The sequence below is a fragment of the Hemiscyllium ocellatum genome, chromosome 24 (genome assembly GCF_020745735.1).
Source record: "Hemiscyllium ocellatum isolate sHemOce1 chromosome 24, sHemOce1.pat.X.cur, whole genome shotgun sequence".
Lineage (NCBI taxonomy): Eukaryota > Metazoa > Chordata > Chondrichthyes > Orectolobiformes > Hemiscylliidae > Hemiscyllium > Hemiscyllium ocellatum.
In genome coordinates this window covers 18,059,875-18,080,340 of record NC_083424.1, presented here as the reverse complement: position 1 = coordinate 18,080,340, position 20,466 = coordinate 18,059,875, and the positions used below count along the sequence as shown (strand labels likewise).

General features: G+C 39.9%; 1 protein-coding gene across 4 annotated transcripts in view; it reads right to left on the bottom strand.

Moving 5' to 3' along the window:
• Positions 1-5,255: 5,255 nt before the first annotated feature.
• smtnb (smoothelin b) overlaps positions 5,256-20,466 on the bottom strand; it is a 354,299-nt gene continuing 339,088 nt past the window's right edge. For 3 of the 4 annotated variants that reach the window (XM_060843539.1, XM_060843542.1, XM_060843541.1), the window contains one exon: positions 12,805-12,894. Coding sequence is in view for 1 of the 4 variants with exons in the window: in XM_060843540.1 (XP_060699523.1) it covers positions 12,768-12,894 (127 nt within the window). In the remaining 3 variants the exon portion in view is untranslated. Of the gene's footprint in view, positions 12,895-20,466 lie in introns of all 4 variants that reach the window. The other variant, XM_060843540.1, reaches the window with a different exon arrangement.

The following is a 20,466-nucleotide window of genomic DNA, read 5'->3' as shown; positions in this document are numbered from 1 at the left end:
GCCACTTTGTGAGGCCTGTTTCGGTCATGGCTGACCATGGGTTGTATCCTCGTTGTTCTTGCTTTCTGCTTCTCTGAAGCAATGCTGCTTGTGACTAAGGAGACCAATGGCTTTATGTTTTGTGTTACTGCACTGGTAGGATAAATCCCATCCTATCCTTACCTGATATCTGCCAGGTGCATCTTTGAGCAAAGTCATTGGATAAAGAGCAGAACCTATTTTTGATTTTGGTCCTCCCTTTTATGGTAAGCCTAGCCTAATCAGCTAAGGATTGAATAATGGGACCTTTGGTTTGTGTTGCTCTAAAGACACCGGGTCACACAGAGTTAACTATGTATTATGAAGATATTTCATATTTTATGAATTTGAATTTGCAGGATTGTGATTATAACTGGAATGGTTTCTTTTGAAAGATTAAAAAAAATACTTTTTGGAACTTTTCTCAACATACATTTCTTAGAAACCACATGGTTCCAGATAAATGCCCATTTTCTTTGCTTGAGCTCACTACAGGGACAACACTTCACTTTGACTGTTTGAACTACTGCGTTTTGTGGCTTCTGTTTGAGCAGTGTTTTTCAGATTTTGGGTTGGTTTAGAATCTTTAGTTGGTAGCCAGCCCGTGGAGGGAAAGAAAAACTTTCCAGCTGTTTTTTCTGTCTATTAAGAACCTTTGTTGTAAAGCCAGTATGAAATCTGATTCTCTCCTTGGAGAGCATAAAGTCATGGGGTCATAGAGCTGTACAGCATGGGAACCCTTTAGTCCAACTCGTCCATGCCGACCAGATATCCTAAATAAATCTGGTCCCATTTGCCAGCATTTGACTCATATCCCTCTAAATCCTTCCTGTTTATATAACCATCCAGATGCCTTTTAAATGTTGCAATTTAGCACTTCCTATGGCAGCACATCCTATACACACACCACCCTCTGTGTGAAAAAGTTACCCCTGAGGCCCCATTTCAATTGTTCCCCCTCACCCTAAACCCATGCCCTCTAGTTTTGGACTCCCCCACCTGAGAGGAAACACCTTGTCTATTTATCCTATCCATGCCCCTCATGATTTTATAAATCTCAATAAGGTCACCCCTCAGCCTCTGACACTGCAGGGAAAATAGCTGCAGCCGATTCAGCCTCTCTCTATTGCTTAAACCATCCAGTTCTGGCAACATCCTTCTAAATCTTTTCTGAACCCTTTCAAGTTTCACAACATCCTTCCGATAGGAGACCAGAATTACACACAATGTTCCAAAAGTGGCCTAACCAATATCCTGTACAGCCACAACATGGCCTCCCAACTCCTATACTCAATGCACTGACCAATAAAGGCAAACATACCAAATGCATTCTTCACTATCCTGTCTACCTGCAACTCCACCTTCAGTGAACTATGAACCTGCACTCCAAGATCTCTTTGTTTAGTAACACACAACCCCAGGACCTTACCATTACGTGTACAAGTCCTACCCTGATTTGCCTTTCCAAAATGCAGCATCTCATAGTTATCTGAATTAAACTCTATCTGCCACTTCTCGGCCTATTGGCCCATCTGATCATGATCCCGTGTATTCTGAGGTAACCCTCTTCGCTGTCCACTACATCTCCAATTTTAGTGCCATTTTCAAGTTTACTATTCCTCCTATGTCCACATCCAAATCATTTATATAAACAATGAAAGACAGTGGACCCAGCATCGATCCTTGTGGCACACCACTGGTCATAGGCCTCCAGTCTGAAAACCAACCCTCCATCACCACCATCTTCTACCTATGAGTCAGTTCTGTATCCAAATGACTAGTTCTCCGTGTATTCCATTTGATCTCACCTTGATAACAAGTCTACCATGAGAAACCTTGTTCAATGCCTTACTGAGACTATATGCATCACATCCACTGCTCTGCCCTCATCAGTTCCCTTTGTTACTGCTTCAAAAATCTCAATCAAGTTAGTGAGACATGATTTCCCACACACAAAGCCATGTGGACTATCTCTAATCAGTCCTTGCCTTTCCAAATACATATAAATCCTGTCCCTGAGGATTCCCTTCAACAACTTGCCCTCCACCCATGTCAGGCTCACTGGTCTATAGTCGAATGGCTTTTCCTTACTACCTTTCTCAAATAGTGGCACCATGTTAACCAATCTCCAGTCTTCCAGCACCTCGCCTGTAACTATTGATGATCCAAATATCTCAGCACAGGGCCCAACAATCACTCCCCTAACTTCCCACGAAGTTCTAGGATACAGCTGATTAGGTCCCTCTGGAAGAATCTGGGGTTCTGTCCTTCCTGAACATGCAGAATTTGCAAAGACCCTGGTAATAACCTGTATTGGTAAATTCTACATTTGCCAGAATGCCAAACCAACCGCCATCTGAACAATCTACACAACTGTTGTTGTCAAGAACTAAAATTTATTGGCCAAAAGTTATTTTCTCTTAAAGCAAATGTCTGTAGAGATGTATGTATATCACCCCCCACCCCGACTTTTTTGGTGTTAATAGATGCATGTGCTCGAGGTTATTTTGAAGGGTAAATATTTATGTTTTCATATTCCAGGTATTAACTAACTCTGCATCTTTATGATAAAAAATGAAAGAACTGTGGATGGTGTAAATCAGAACAAAACAGAAGGTCTGACAGCATCTGTGGAGAAAAATCAGAGTTAATGTTTAGCTGAATCTGCAGCTCTGAGGAAGAGCCACTTGACCCTAAATGTTAACTCTGTTTTCTCTCCATTGATGCTGCCAGATTTGCTGAGGTTTTCCAGCAATTTCTGATTTTTTCCTGCATTTTGTTGAAATGTTTTATTTTATTATAAATCAATAATTTTGTGTTTATTAAAGAAATAAATGGCTAATGAATCTTTTTATTCTAAGTCTAAATATAGAAAAAAACGTATGATTGTCCATATCTGGAACTGGGTAAATCAGGTAATCGTATGTTGTGAACTGCAGAGTGGTGGGATTAGCGAAAGGCAATGTCCTCCTCCCATCTCAGCCATCGCCCATTATACAACTGCTTTTAATTTGGTTCTGTTGTATATTAATGAAGTTTTTGCTAGAAATGAGATTGTGAAATCCTCTGAACCCAACTTGTTGGTATGGTCAAATAAGAATAAACTTAAAGTATTTTACTAGCTATATTATTACGTAAATAAAATTATATAGTCATTATTGTGTTTCAGATTTAACATTCAATTAGTAGCCTAACCAACAAAAATTGGTAAAGAAAATCAATTCTCTTTAAAAAAATATTGATTTTTCCGATGGACTGAATATTAAATCATTAGTTTTCAGACAATCATAAAATGCTGATAGATAATACCAAATGCCACTTCCGCTCGTCGGGTCAATTTTTAACCCATTCAGAACTGGCATTGAGTTATATACTGTTAGAAGGCCCAAACTATTTTCAGGTTTGGCTCTTATCACCATAATAAAAGCAAACTTCTGAACATGTAATGAGTGACTGGGTAATGCACAATGCTGGTGTAAGAAATCCAACAGCTCAAGAAGTGACCGGAATTGAAAATTATTGAGGTGATTGAGGACAAGCATCCAAATGGTCACTGGTGTGTTGCTGTATAAGATTCCAACTTGCATTTGCTGGCACCCTCCAGTCTATTTTAGATTGGCATGTTGTGTATTAATAGGCATGCAGATAATTTAATTCGGAGGGACTTCACTCCCACAGTAGTCCCTTTCTGAAGTATTTGCTACTGACTACACATTTTCAGGTGGGAGTAGTAGTTGAACATTTCTCACCCATGATTTGGAGATGCTGGTATTGGACTGGGGGTGTACAAAGTTAAAAATCACACAACACCAGGTTATAGTGCAACAGGTTTAATTGGAAGCACTTGCTTTCCGAGTGCTGCTTCTTCATCACAACCACCTGATGAAGGAGCGGGGCTCTGAAAGCTAGTGCTTCCAATTAAGCCTGTTGCACTATAACCTGGTGTTGTGTGATTTTTAACATTTCTCACCCATATCTGATTCAAATCATTCCATACACATAGTTTCAGAATTTCTACTTGTTATTTTCAGGTTGGGTTGAAGGAATGGATAGATAAACTTGTGTCTTGCTAATGTTATGCTGAGCATCAGTCATATAGCAAAGTCATTGTCGGGTCAATGATGATTGTCATGATGAAGGGAAATCAATCTCATTTTAAAGATGATGTTGCTGAAGGGCAGGAAAAAAAGGATGTAATCTTTGACATGGTAATGATGAATGTTAGAGGAGAAACCGTCACTGTGTTGGGAAAAACAGAGACAGATCGAGATAAAATTGGTGCCAAGAAATTGACCTGTAGAATGGGAGATGGAAAGAAGAGTACTCATCAATACTGAAGGCTGCAGAGAAGGTAAGGACTGGAGAAATGGATTGGTATAGGTCACATCAAATATCCAAATGGTTTTAATGCTGCAGTCGGGGATACAAAGCTGGTAGGAGAGCCACATGACTGGCTTTAAAACAACATTGGGAAGTCCATACATTTTAAGGTTTGAATCTTTTATGCATTATTGACAGAGATAACTTAGCAGTTCCAGAAACCAGAATGAAGGGCTTCAAATAGTGTGTGTGGTGGGGCAGAAGGGTGAAATATATAAATTATTGTTGGGCTCTTTAAATAAAACAAAGGATGACCTGTACATAATGGCAGGTCACATATACAAATCACAGTTCCAACAGAAATGTAATCTTAACACAATTATAGGTCTCCTATCTCGAATCAGAATGTTATGGACCCATTGCAGATTTGAGAGCATAATTTAGCACATTGGGGACGTTACAAAGTCAGAGAATTAAAGATTGAACTGTGAATATAAAAGATGTCATGACATTATTTGAATAGCAGGAATTGTTTCTGGCAGCCTTGCAACATTTTCCTTCGACCAATGCTATTTGAAAAGATTATCAGCAAATTGATTTTGTTGTTTGTGAAATCTCATTGTATGTAGGCCGACTGTTGTGGTTGTCTACACTAGTGATAGTTGCAAAAACATAAATTGGTTTAAATGTGACTCAAGTATATAAAGTGCTCTTTAACTGCAAGGTATTTCTTATCTCATGCTTCTATCATTAGAGAGGAATTTATGAAAGGGTCTGACATGCACAAAAAGTCAGGAGAGAGGGGTTAGGGAACAAAAGCATCCAAAGATGAAGGAAAATAAAACAACTGGAAATGGAGATCAGCAGAAACACAATCATTTTGTTTGCAAATATTATTTTATTTTATTGTAGTACATTTCTGTATATCTGCATATACTGTGTAAAACAGGCAAGTTATAAAATGCATACATAAAAATATGGACTGTGTTACAATGGTGTTATGGCCTGAAAAATACATAAATACATGACATTGAAGGTAAAGTCAGGCCTGTCTGACACATACCTCAATGTAGTACAAGCAAAAATATGGTCATGCTGTGAGCTCTTTGAAATAAAACACAAAATATTTAATTTATTTTAATTTGCTTCACAAGTTACAAAGAGAACAGACTTCAAATTTCATATAAGGCAATGTGTGTTTGTGCTCTTTAAATTGAGTTTAGCAATGTCATTTAATAAACCAGTTTGTTAGAAGTAGGGCAAGCCTGCACTTTGTGACTGATGATCAACTACCTAAGTATTTGAACAGAAATAGTGTGAAATCAAATCTTCATCTAAATGTGATTGTCAGGCTCAGAAGCACTGATTCAATATGGGACAATGCAACTGGCAATGTATTTGCATCTAACCGATATAATATTCTACGCAGTAATGTTTGAACCAGTTGCAAAAATTGGAATATGTCCAATTTTCATCTCTAACACTCCCACCTTGATGAGCATGTGGTATTCTAAAAAAACACAAAAGATTGAAATGATCTTCCCAGAGGCAACTTATCATGGATGGCTAAACACACAATGAATGCAATTCTAAAGGAAAATTCTGATCATTCAGCATTAAGTAAAGCTTTGCTGTTTTTGTATTGCTCTTTAATTCATCCAGTTTGCATTGCATGTTGGGTCAGCCAGAGATAATGAGGTACTATGAATATCTTAAAAGCTACAGGAATAGACTAAATTTTGCTTGAAGTGAATGGATGGCTGCTGTAAATTAAGACATTTTAGCAGCAAAGAATTTCTGTCAATGTTAAAATACCTTTCATGCAAATAAAAGCCAGCAACAAGATTCACTTTATTACAAAGTAAAATGGGTGCATGATCCAAGAATCACAGAATGTTACAACACAGAAAGAAGCCATCCAGACCCTTGCGCTTGCACCAGAATTTTGTGTATCAGGGTGTACTGCAAATAATTAGTTAGTAATGTGGCAATGTATATATTTTTTGTACATTTTAATTAAAACTTCTAAGTACATTTTACAAACCAACAAAGAACTTCAAGCTCTAAAATGAACTATGTAGTGGAGCAGATATTGTACGTTTCTAACAAAGAACTTCAAGCTCTAAAATGAACTATGTAGTGGAGCAGATATTGTAAGTTTCTTACAAAGTGTGTCAATTTGCAGCCTGTTTGTGAAAATGCTCCTCTGTGTCACAAATTTACATGTTGCGTCCATAAAGTCAGGGCCTAGAACTCTTTCCCCTCATACACTTTAGATACATTAGTAACCTTCAACATAATGTCTTCCTCCTTCCAACAATTATTATCCTCCATGTACCAATGGGCTAAAATCCATTGTTTCAAAAAGGAGTACCTTTAAATTGCAGTCAGTAGCAGTAACAATGGCATAGATGTAGTTGAATGATCAGCCGAAACTCATCTGACACCAATGGCAGTACAGTTTTTAAAATTTGTATCCTAAATTTCCAAATTCCTATTTAGTTCCAATCTCTGTTTCAACCTCCTGTTCGCCAGTATCAATGGAATGTAGGTATCATGGTTTAGATGTTAAATGCAAATAGTTACCACTGAATAGGTATCTGCTTACATCATGCAATGTGATGACAGAAAAACAAAATCAGAGGAATTTCCCAAAGAAAAATTTGGAGCCAACATTTCAGTTGAGGTGAAAAATCCAATATGGCAGTCAAAAATTGATTTTCTTTAATTCAAAAAGGAAGTACAACTTAAGTGCTGTAAATCAGAGACGCAAGCAGATAATTTTGTCAAGATAAAATTTTTCAGTGGCAAAGCCAGCAGTGCAACGTTCATGGAGGTCTCCTAATTGTATACTTCCATCTGGTAGGCTCTTCATGATGCAGCCCCAAAGGGTCAGCAGCTTTGGAACCTCAGTAGATTACTAAGGTAGATCAGGGACGGTAAAAGTGCCTCAACACGTAAGCACCCTTCATAGTAGAGTGGACATAAACACAATCAACCTTGGTACTGTCACAGGGTTGAGTGCAAAACCCTCTGATTATTTGGGAATGGCTACAAATGCGGCCTTCTGTGGGCTCCAGAATCAATGAACCACCACACTGTCACAGACAGGCTTGTGCCATGGTAAGGAACAGCTCTGGTAGTGACAAAATGCCAGTAAAATTACTCCTAATAGCGCCTGAACAAGGTAATTAGTTCCCTGTCTCAGCAGAATGAATCCAGGATCCATCCCCACACAACTCCCCATATGGTTTTCAGCACCCCCTATCTCCAAAGCTCTCATGTAGGAATGAGAACATTCAGCCCCATGTCCTTTTTGGGCCACCTTTACATGTGGACCTGCATTTTGTATATGCCTATGTTTTATAAGCAATTTTCTATGGACTAAATCCTTTGAGCAGGTCTCACACATCAACGTGAATGTTATTTTATATAGCGCAAACGTCTAAGTGAGAAGCAGTGTTACAGTATCTACTTAGCATGTTAAAATAGAGGGGTAGGGCACGGAGAGAGCAGAACGTGAGAACTCTGTCACTTTCAGAACCTCATCCTGTCACTGCTGCTGTTCATCCAGCACCAGGTGGAAGACTCACCAAGTGAGAAGGCCATGCAAGAGGCCAGGTAAACAAACTGTATCAGCGTTGCTTGTGGGTTTCTGGAAGAGGGGATGGTCAGTGCCGTGAATCAAGCATTGTGATGTTGGTAGGATGGAGCTTTAGAAAAATAGGACACTAGGAATTATCCTCCTGTCCTTTCTGTTGTTTCCCTTTCCCATTCCCATGCAATTCCCTCCCACTTTTACTTGCCTCCTTTCCCAGTTGGCAGGCTGGACCCTGATCACCTACATGAAGTTTCAGCCATTATTATAGGATGGTCAGGGGGTGCCAGAGGAAATAAGGTTGATCAAAGGCTACAGCTGTTCTTCCCAAAGCTGAAGACTGTTAAAAACTGATTTCTAAACCAACAATTTCTCACCATCTCAAGTACAGGGAGGATAAAGAATCCACATTTGTAAAATTAAACATTTAAACTGATAAAAAATATTGCAGCAATTGAATGCTAACTTTAATAAGGAAACACTGGAATAATGTACAGATACACAGAAGCACATGAGGCAGTTTTCTTCATACAGGTTACATACAGACACATTGCACTTTTAAAAGCTAAATGTGGCATTAAGCACTATACTGATACAGTAAAAAAGGTATCGCCAATTTCCCCTGCAAAGATTCTTTAATAACACACTCATACAATATGCTTGGCAGAGTGTAATACACTGAGCAGTTTTCAAGTCATATGAAATTAAAAACCTGTGCAGTTTGTGCTTACATTAACAGTGCTAGAGATGTGACCCTCTATAACAGTGCAGCAGAAATCTTAACTTGATACGTGTGTGTACAAATATATTTATTTTGGTGTGATGTGATGGTTGTTCTCTGGTTAATTGGAGGTGAAGAAAAAAATGAGCACACCACAAAGTATAATTTTCTCTTGTTAATGCAATTGAAAAGTTACTTTGATTATAAAACATATGTACCTGCCCCCTCTTTTGTGGCAGCATCAGCGGACTAAAGGGAATATACTCATGATTAAAAAGAATAATTGTTTAACAAACTAGTGACTGGGTAATAACATAAAATGTTTGTTGTATCTTCATGGATATCAATTTATAACATCAATTATTAAGACTAAAGTGGATATCACTGATCTTTTCAATCTGTCTCTGTGGAAAAGTTCAATATGTGTTTCAAACAGATTCAGAGACATTGTTTGAGCTCTGATTAAAGATCATTGAACTAAACACTAGTCTGATTTTACCTTTCCTTAAATTGGTGTGAAGAGCAAATAATTGAGTGAATTGGCCCCAGAGAGATATTGATCTTTTTCTCACAACATCAGCAAATAAATTCTGAGTATGAGGTCCTTGCACAACCTTCTCACAATGCCACCAATTAATTAAATTAATTGGCTAATTAAGGGCTTCTTTAGGATTTCAACTGACCATTGATCTGATTAACTGTCTTCTTAGCATGCAAGGATACTAGCTGGTTCCTGACTAAAAAGCCAATCGTGTGTGTGTGTGTGTGTGTGTGTGTGGGTGTGTATACAGAGACAGAGAGCGCGAAAAAGAGAGAGAGAGAGAGAGAGAGAGAGAGAGAGAGATTGGGGAACCTCCATCCATCACAATCATTGGCAATGGAGGATAGGGACGGGGCAAGAGGATGGCCTCCAAAAGCCACTCCAATCCTTACTCTGACTCACTCCCTGATACCTCTCACTTTTCAACCCCGCCTAAGTGGTCCTCATCTACTCTGTTTCAGACCATCATGGCTTCATAGCCTGGTTCTCCATCAAGAATCTTCAAAGCTACCAGGTTCTGATTCACTGGCAGTCTCAGGCATGGCAGGTTTTCAATAGCAAGGCTCCTGATCGGATAGGAAGTTCACCAGTCAGCACTTTAAGAATGTAACTGGCTTTTGATTTTGTGAGTTTTCTTATTGGTGAGACCAGGGTGTTAATGAACTCTGATGTTAGGCAGAAGTGGGTACTGCAGATGCTGGAGGTTGGAGTCAAGATTAGAGTGGTGCTGGAAAATCACAGCAGGTCAGGCAGCATCCGAAGAGCAGGAAAAATTGACGAAGGGCTTTGCCCAAAATGTTGATTTTTCCTGCTCCTCAGATGCTGCCTGACCTGCTGTGCTTTTCCAGCACCTCTCTAATCTTGAACCCTGAAGTTGCCCACTCTATGCATAGGGCAAAGAACTCCAAATCCTGGCCACCAATTCTGTTTCTCTTCCAATAGATTCTGCTAGATCTGCTCGGTATTTTCTATTCTTCTTAATGTTTTGAGTGCAGCATTGTCAGATCTCTTTTCAGAGACCAATGATTCCTGACCACGTGTGATTTTGGCAGGTGAGGTGCACATAAATAAGGCACATGGCCAGCACTCTGATTTCCTCCCCACCCCCGAGTTGTTTTCATAGTAGTGTTATATAAGACATCGGCTATCTTGCTATCTTAGGCTTTTTGAGGCTGTTAACCAACCAGATAATCTGGTGCCATAACACAATCAACAATGAAAAGTGGAGGAAAATGGCCAGTCCACTTTTATACCAGCTAAAGTGAAAAAGCAGGAAGAAGTGTTTGGGGGATGCCTTGTGCACAGTGGAGGCAGCAGTAGTAGAGTGCAGGATTCCAAAGCTATCAAAATAAACAAATTTGTTTGTCTCAAAGCAAATGAGTCTCCCCCTTCAAGCACTAACCTTTAAAATACATTATACTTTGAGGAAGGAGTTATAAACTGTTGCATTTTTCAACTTGTATTGGATGTAGATAAGGTTTCCTGCTGCCTGCTTCTAGTCATCACTATCCTAGTAATAACGTCTGTCACCAAGATGCTAAGTGGGAATCTGCCTCCACCAAATCAGTGGGACAATAATATGTAGAGAAAGAAAAAGCATAAAATTCAGGAAGAGCCTGGATGACCAGTGAACAACATGGTTAGATGTGAAATTTCAGTGAAACCTTTTTGATTTCATAAGGATTCCTCTTCTCAACCTCTCCCTCACCTGAGGCATGGTGACCCTCAGGTTAAGCTATCATCAGTTGTCTCTCTGTAACAAGAAAGCAGCCCTATGGTGTGGTAAGTCTATGGTGACTTTACCTTTTTCGGTAAATGTGGCAGAAGATCAGCAGAAATCCCCCAAGAAACTGTAAGTGACTGCTAAGTATTCTTGATGTGTTTCGGTCAACATTCTAATAACACATCAAACAATTTCTCCCACTGAAGCAGCTTGGTTGAGAATCCTAATGTTGTTTAATTTGGAAAGCTTGGTATGGGGACAGATTCTGGATTAGAGTGGTGCTGGAAAAGCACAGCAGTTCAGGCAGCATTCGAGGAGCAGGAAAATCGACGTTTTGGGCAAAAGAGGAATAGAGGGAAGTTTTTCTTTCTAAATAGACACATACTTAAACATATTAGTTCCAAATCTAGGAAGTATAAGTTTTCACTATACAGGTGATGACCCATCTTCTAACTGAGTGCAGCTCTATAGAATTCTCCAGCTTGACTACCTGTTATACTTTACTTGAAACCTAAAAAAAAAAGCTTTTCTCTCATGTATCTTATTATCCCTTGCTAAACACAATAGTGTCTGAACCACAGTGATTACAGCCATTGTGATAATTTTACCCTTCAATTTTTCACATTGAGAACACTTTAATATTTCGCTTTTAAGCATTGTGAAAGAGAACAAAACATTTTCAGCACACTTTACGTATCACATGGACAAGTCAATGACGTTCACCTTCAATTCCTCTCCTCTGTTAAATATAGATACTTTGTGAGGTATGATTCCATAGGTACTGGCAGCATTCCTAAATCTCCCCTAGTAAACTTCCTTGATGTAATAACATACTGATGCACACACAAGGTAACCTGGCAACACAGCAAAGTGCAAGCATTCCATTCCCACACTTAAATTGGTAGTACGCTTCACTTTCTTCTTCCTCAGCTCTAAAACCAATTGTAGCACTCCTAAACTATAACTCCAACTTTAATCAGCTGAGGACATAATGAGAATTGAATTGTTTATTGTTATTCCAAAGTAGCACTGTTTGAGTGAGGCTAATAACTTAAGAATTTGAATCTCAATAGTGGCAAAATATGGTTGGTTCTTTGGACAAATGAATTCCATAGCTGGATATATACTGGTTATATTTTGCTCGAATGTATAGGAAGCTCCTCATTATTAGAATATCTATTAAATGTATCCATTATTTTGATTGTTGAAAGCAATACTATATTTTTTATTATGACTGCATGATGTACATATTTCCTCTGATCTCACCAATGGCACATTTGGTACAATATAGAAGTAAATTTGCAAAAGTGAATTATTTGCAATGCAGAATTATTACTTAAAAATGTCACAGTGAGACAAAACAGGTCTACCACATATCCTGAAACTGCCTTCTTTTATTGTTTTGAGAGACAGAGGGAGAGGGAGAGAGAAAGAGAAATGCATGGTATAATTTCAATCAATTAGAATCGAATAAAATCAATTTTAAAAGGTCTTGAGAGGTCTAAGGATCTTAATTCAGTGCTGTAATGTGCCTATTTGCAAATGTTTATGCAGACAATTGTATGAAAGGTTCTTTCTCAGTATATTTATAATTTTTTTTCTTGATTTAGAATTTAAAAAGGGTCATATACAATGGTTTTATAATATACACAAAGTAGACAACTCATTACCCTGGCATTTTCATCCTGTCTTAATGCAGAAAGAGAAATAAAATCCTAGAGCGCAAATGCAGCACACAATATATACATGTCTTCTGACAACTATCTAAAAACACAAGCATGCTGTGGACTGATATTCAGTTTAAACAGAAATTCAAGATATTCTGGCTTCCATATTCTAGGGCTGGTTACTCGTACCTTCGCAAGTGATTATACAGGGACTGCACGTATGTGAAGACACACTTTGGATCTGGTCTTTTGCCCATTATCATCATATCCTCAACTTCAATCAGGGGATCACAGGAAGCTATTTGTCTGCAATGAGAAAGTTTAGATAAAGTAAATTAAGCCAAAGTAATGCTTTACGATCGTAACATGCTGTGAAAATAGATTTTTTTAAAAAAAACTTTACTCTGCCACGCATTATCTGTCATTCAAGATGCTCATAGAATCCCTACAGTGTGAAAGCAGGCCATTCAGCCCAACAAATTCACACCAACCCTCTGAAGAACAACCCACAACTCCTCCCCTTTCCCTGTAACCCTGCATTTTCCATGATTAATCCACCTAGCCTGCACACCCCTGGATACTACAGGGAAACTTAGCATGGCCAATCCACCTAGCCTGCACATCTTTAGACTGTGGGAGGAAAGCCACACAGATACAGGGAGACGGTCATCAAAGGCTGAAATTGAACTCAGGTACCTAGTGCTCTGAAATAGCAGTGCTAGCCAATGAGCCACAATGCCGTGAGCCATTGCCAATGTCAGAATAGTGGATGGAAAGGATTTATACAATCCTGTAGAATACTCGAACAGAATGCTCATTCATTCTGTTATTCTTCCTTAATAATAGAAAAGGAAGAAACGATAAAGGCATAGCCATTAAACAGGAGCTAATCTTAATTGAACTCACCATCTGGTGACAGTCAAAGGAGCCAGACAAAATATATTTTAAAATCCATCATTAAGTTAATACCAGGAATAATATTTTAGTTAGGCAGAAAATCTAAATATTTGGGACTGTATGCCTAAATGGAGAACAACAAAAATATATATTTACAAAGCACCTTTAAAGCAGAGGAATGTCACAAGGCACTTCATAGAGCTGTAAATCAGACAAAACTGGAAACTGCACCAAAGGAGGTAATATTATGGTCAAAATGGATAAAGGGACAGCTACTGCCAGTGTGTTAGCCAACTAATATTTTATGCGAAATATTTAATAAACTTTGAGTCAATAAATGACAGAATATTGGCAACCGACTTGAATTAGAAGTTCAACATTCAGAGTAATTAATAGCTACCATTTTATTAGTACCATGAAAGGAAAGGACATTCTAGAAACAAAACCTTGAGGTGAATTTATCTTCATTTCCTGAAAACAAATTCAGTTTATGTCAGACCAATAGATATTTCTGTTCAACATGCCTTTTTTAGTGCATTCAGTTTTCCCGATTAACTGGGCAAATAGTTTTAGTACCCTAAGAGGAAACTTGTTATTAAATGAAATCTGTGGCCATTTCACTGCCTGTACTACTATGACTCAAAAGGAAAAAAAACAGAAGGCACTTTTACTTGCAGAATTCAGTGCTTTTTCCTGAAATAATAGCAGCATTTTAGCTTGGATTTCTGATCCTGGCTGGTCTACAAGTTGGGTGCCAAATATAAGCAGCCAGACTAAATGGTATTAATATAAACACTACTTTGAATAACATAAAACAGGCATGACTTTAGGAGACAAGTTCTGAAATGGAGGCTTTCACAGGGAGCTGAGACCCTTTGTGGACTGGAGGTGAGGCCTTGACCTTTGAAGCCCGGCATAGTCTGGAGACTTGGTCTGATGCGGTCTAGAGGCTAGGTGCTGGCATGTATTGGGGTGGAAGGACTGCAAATTAAGTAGTTTTTAAAAAGTTCCTTTTTATTCTAATGTCTGGACTTTTTACTTCTTTTTATATTTTATACCAAATACTTCAGTATCTGTACCCAGGTAAATTGTACCCAATATGGCACCATATGTAGTGACACTGCAAACTTTTCACTGCAGTCATTCAAGTGCATGTGACAATAAAGCTAATTCAATTCAATTAGCTTTTAATGATTAGCTTCAATGCTCCCAATATAATTCAGTGCAAACAATGACATTAAGGGGAACTATTATACCATCTACTGAATTCCTGAACCACATTTAAACTTGGAAGCATCCAAATTTCAAACAGCTCAGATGCTACCGGTTTGATCCTATGTATTGTGACTAGGTCAGATTTCCATTTCTTGACTGGGACCTGTTCTTCTTTTGGGTTTTCCCAATTTACTTGGGATTGCCACAATACTGGTCAATTACCCTTCTCCATATCCTGTCAGTCAATAATTCATGTTCCGATCCTGCCATCATTCAAGTCTTTTGCTACAATCATCCAATGATATCAGTATTTGTCTCCTCCTTTCTCCTGACAATCCCAACTCTATTACTCACCTCACCACATTTCCTCCTCCACCACAACCAGTGACCATACCACTTCAGAGCTGAAAATGTGTTGCTGGAAAAGCTGCAGGTCAGGCAGCATCCAAGGAGCAGGAGAATCGACATTTCGGGCATGAGCCCTTCTTCAGGAATCCTGCTCCTTGGATGCTGCCCTGACCTGCTGCGCTTTTCCAGCAACACACTTTCTGCTCTGATCTCCACTATCTGCAGTCCTCACTTTCTCCACCATACCACTTCAACCTTATCTCAGTTAGTGGTGCAGCCAAATCAGCATGTATCAGTCACAGTCTTGGTGCAGATAACTGGGGAGGGTTAATGATAGGAAGGACATCAGCTATAAAATCACCTTCTAAATCCAAATGGAGAAATAGAACCTCTACATCAGGAAAATTTGAAACACAAGCTGCAAACTTTGAAAGAATAGCTAACTAATGAACACGGAGTGTGCTCATTGTTCAAGGGTGGGAGGCAGGTAGTAGAAGTTGAAGGATGAAAAAAGGCCCTGCACCTGCCTGATAATGCAGATATGGGACAGAGGAGAATCTCAAGAAGAGATGTCCTCTCAGTTTTTTCAAAATTGTTGACTTTGAAAAGGGTCATACCTAGCATGGTAGGAGGATGTTGTTATAAAGAAATATGGAGGAGCCTGCTCCATTTCACTGGTTATGTTTGAGTCATTTCAGTGGGCCTACCTATTAACTAGAAAATTCCAGTCTGTGTGGGCAGGATTCTTAATTAGTTACCCACAACCAGTGCAGTTATAAATTCAACATGCTTCGTTAAAATGGCTGGGAGGTGAGAGAGTCCAGCAAGCTGACATGTCACCCACAGCCACTTTCTGCATTGCTGACTTTGGTCACCCTTTGTTCAAATCCAGCCGTTGTGTCAAAAATTAAAATATTAAAAACTTTTTGGATTTAGTTTCAGACAAGTTCTTATGGAATATTATTTGATGTGATCCTTTGGTTTTTGCGATTGATGTGATCACATATTACGTTTAGGAATTTTCAGTTGTGAGAATTGCATTTATACTGATTCATTTGTATTCAGTCTTTTTACAATGCATTAGGAGTTTGAACATTGTAAAGAGTTGTGACTAGACAGGACAAGACGCAAATTAAAAGACCATACTTGATATGAAACTGTCCTACAATAAATAAAATAGATACGCATATTTGAGATACTGCACATAATCATCATTGAAATCCTACTGAAACCTTCCAATAAGAATGAAATAATAAAGAATAAGAATCTGAAGCTGTACTTACCAGAAATAACCAACTATATGTCCAAATTTGCAATGTTTTGCTATAAAGTCTGGGTTTTTATTCCTTTCAATGGGATGAACAACAGCTAGCTTTATAAAACAATGTTAGGAAATCATTGAATACTTTGGGAATAAATCATAAAGTAATTGAACATAAAACTTGTGAATCTTTCCTGAAATTAGTTTATTTTAATAGAAGTGGGAGAAAACACTGGAAAACCTGACAATCCTTCTCTCATCTGCACTAGAATAATGGTGGTGCCATCCACTTTCATTTCAGTTAACCCCTATAATAGGGCAGAAAGAGCCAACATGTTTGGTAGGATGCTTGACATTTGGATCCTCACTGACTTCAAGGATCGTGACCTTGATCAACCTAAGTCACTGACTAAATGTTTCCAAGCCCTTGGACCTATACTGGAGGCTGCCCTTTACTGATTGTGCTGGGACTCTGTGACTGGAAGGTGTTTCCCTTGATGTAACTGAGTGCTACTCAACTCCAACTTGAAGACATGGACATTTGAGTGAAGCACATGTCTGTCACATCAGTTGCTGGCACGTAGTGCAGGGCTATTCGTGACATAGCATGATGACATTCAGCAACATGTCCACTCCCATAACTGGTACCTGCTCACACACATTACAAACTGCCTGGCTTTGTGTCTATGCTGAAAGGCAAGATATAGAAAGGCAGAGATGCTGTGAACATCCAAATAAGTGTAAGTGAATGAACTAGGACAGCAAGTGAGCAAGCCTCAGCTGTAGTCTGGTCCAATTTGTGAGCTGCCCTGAATGCAAAGTGTCCTTACAGCAGCACTGCAATGCAAGGTGCTGGCGTACTCAAAAAAGTTCAGCATTAAAATGCAGAAGCACATGGCAAATGGATTGACGCAGAGACTAGAATGTGTCAGATGTCAAGGTCCGTGACTATCATGTTATAATTTCTTGAGTTCTTATCCAGCATGGTAAAATAGGAACCGACATATTAATGAGCTTACCTTCAGTGATAATGAGGGTGATAATGAGGAGTAAAGATCACCATGGCTGGCCTCCCATACCTCCCTAACATGAATTCAACTAGCAGAACTCTTGGAAAATGCAACTTTTTGCTCCCGACATCAAGAAAGGCCTTGCTGCAATTGTCCTAGATTCCTTGCTAAAGCCCATTTCATTCAGGCTCTGAAGAAGATTGCTGTTTAAGTCTATAAAAGATTTATCAGTATTGTGATGATATGTTGTATAAGGATATAAAGGGTTGGGAAGAGATATTACTGAGGAATGTCTTAAGGCTCCACTATGATAATGTTGAAGAAGTAAGCACTATCATCAGGATCTTCCTCTTTTTCTCGATAATCATGTCTATGATATTAATGTAACTTGCATATAGGTGCTATTATGTAATAAGCTACATCTTGTCAAACTACCAAGTAGCTTTCCTCAACCACAATGGACCAAGCAGACCCTGTAGATCCGAACCTGGAAAGGGGGTGTTTACAGCAAATCTACCATATAATAAACAATAATAGAGAGTTTATACAGCATGAGGTACAGTTGTACAGATTGCTTTACAGTTATCAATGTGTTTTTGAATAAAAATCCTAAATAAAAACTATGGTTGATGATCCATTTAAGGAATGGTTTCAATGGTAAATGATTTCAGATAAAATACCTGAAATTTGCCACATAATCAATTTGCTGAGAGAAACAATTGAGAGAAAGGTTAACAAGAATTTAATTTGGGGAAGGGGATGGGAAGGAGTAGATTGGGTGTAAGTTTCTGTTTCAAGCAGGGTTTTAAAGCTTTTTCTTATTTTAAGAATAATCTGGTGGGTGCTGAGCTGGGAATATCTCCTTCTAGCAGAATTCTTTTTAAATTCTGGATTCTGGCTGAAGAGTTTGAAACTGAAAATGTGTTGCTGGTTAAAGCACAGCAGGTCAGGCAGCATCCAAGGAACGGGAAATTCGACGTTTCGGGCCAGAGCCCTTCATCAGGAATGAGGAGAGGGTGCTTGGCAGGCTAAGATAAAAGGTAGGGAGGAGGGACGTGGGGGAGGGGCGATGGAGATGTGATAGGTGGAAGGAGGTCAAGGTGAGGGTGATAGACCGGAGTGGGGTGGGGGCGGAGAGGTCAGGAAGAGGATTGCAGGTTAGGAGGGCGGTGCTGAGTTCAAGGGAATCGACTGAGACAAGGTGGGGGGAGGGGAAATGAGGAAACTGGAGAAATCCGAGTTCATCCCTTGTGGCTGGAGGGTTCCCAGGCGGAAGATGAGGTGCTCTTCCTCCAACCGTCGTGTTGTTATGTTCTGGCGATGGAGGAGTCCAAGGACCTGCATGTCTTTGGTGGAGTGGGAGGGAGAGTTAAAGTGTTGAGCCACGGGGTGGTTGGGTTGGTTGGTTCGGGCGTCCCAGAGGTGTTCCCTGAAGCGTTCTGCAAGTAGGCGGCCTGTCTCCCCAATATAGAGGAGGCCACATCGGGTGCAGCGGATGCAATAGATGATGTGTGTGGAGGTGCAGGTGAATTTGTGGCAGATATGGAAGGATCCCCTGGGGCCTTGGAGAGAAGTAAGGGAGGAGGTGTGGGCGCAAGTTTTGCATTTCCTTCGGTTGCAGGGAAAGGTGCCGGGAGTGGAGGTTGAGTTGGTGGGGGGTGTGGACCTGACGAGGGAGTCACGAAGGGAGTGGTCTTTGCGGAACGCTGATAGGGGAGGGGAGGGAAATATATCCCTGGTGGTGGGGTCCGTTTGGAGTTGGCGGAAATGACGGCGGATGATACGCTGTATACGGAGGTTGGTGGGGTGGTAGGTGAGAACTAGTGGGGTTCTGTCTTGGTGGCGGTTGGAGGGGCGGGGCTCAAGGGCGGAGGAGTGGGAAGTGGAGGAGATGCGGTGGAGGGCATCGTCCATCACGTCTGGGGGGAATCTGCGGTCCTTGAAGAAGGAGGCCATCTGGGCTGTACGGTATTGGAACTGGTCCTCCTGGGAGCAGATGCGGCGGAGACGAAGGAATTGGGAATATGGGATGGAGTCTTTACAGGGGGCAGGGTGGGAGGAGGTGTAGTCCAGGTAGCTGTGGGAGTCAGTCGGTTTATAGTAGATGTTGAGTCGGTCGCCCGAGATAGAAATGGAAAGGTCTAGGAAGGGGAAGGAGGAGTCTGAGACAGTCCAGGTGAATTTGAGGTCGGGATGGAAGGTGTTGGTAAGGTTGATGAACGGTTCAACCTCCTCGTGGGAGCACGAGGCAGCGCCGATACAGTCATCGATGTAGCGGAGGAAAAGGTGGGGGGTGGTGCCAGTGTAGTTGCGGAAGATGGACTGTTCCACATATCCTACAAAGAGACAGGCATAGCTGGGGCCCATGCGGGTGCCCATGACAACTCCTTTAGTTTGGAGGAAGTGGGAGGATTGGAAAGAGAAGTTATTCAGGGTGAGGACCAGTTCAGTCACATTTTCAGCTCTGATCTCCAGCATCTGCAGACCTCACTTTTTACTTGAAGAGTTTGAAACTCATGTCAACTGAAGGTCTTTGAACAGTGAGTTGAACTTCTGTTATGGCCAATTTGAGAAGATCCAGAGATGGTTTTTTCAATACAAAACTCTACAGCTGAAGATTCCTGCAAACAGTGAGTTCTGATCCAAGGTGATTATATTTTAAAATGCTAGCAATGTCTAGTTGAACTGGATATTTGGAGATTTGACTTCTTTGCTGGAACTGGAAGGTTCATGAAAAATCAGTCTTCTGCAAATCTTTGAAGTGGTATTCACACCAGTTGGATAATCTTTTATTTTATGTAAATCTCTGACTTGAGTATTGGAGATGCAAGTCAAAAGAGTGGAGAAGGGAAGTTGAGCTAAGAAGTTTGGTTTAGAAAATAAATTGGTGTTCATTCTACTTATAATTATCTTTAATGTGCTAACTACTTAACAGAATGATCATAATATGTAAGAGCAGAAGTAGACCATTCAGTCCATCCAGTCTGCTCTGCTCTGCTATTCAGTTACACTATGGCTGATTTGATGTTCCCGCTTTCTCTTGATTTCCTTAATGATTAAAAAATCTGTCTACTTCAGCTTTGAATTTACATAATGATCTATCCTCAACAGCCCCGTGTATTAAAGAATTTCATAGATTCACTACCT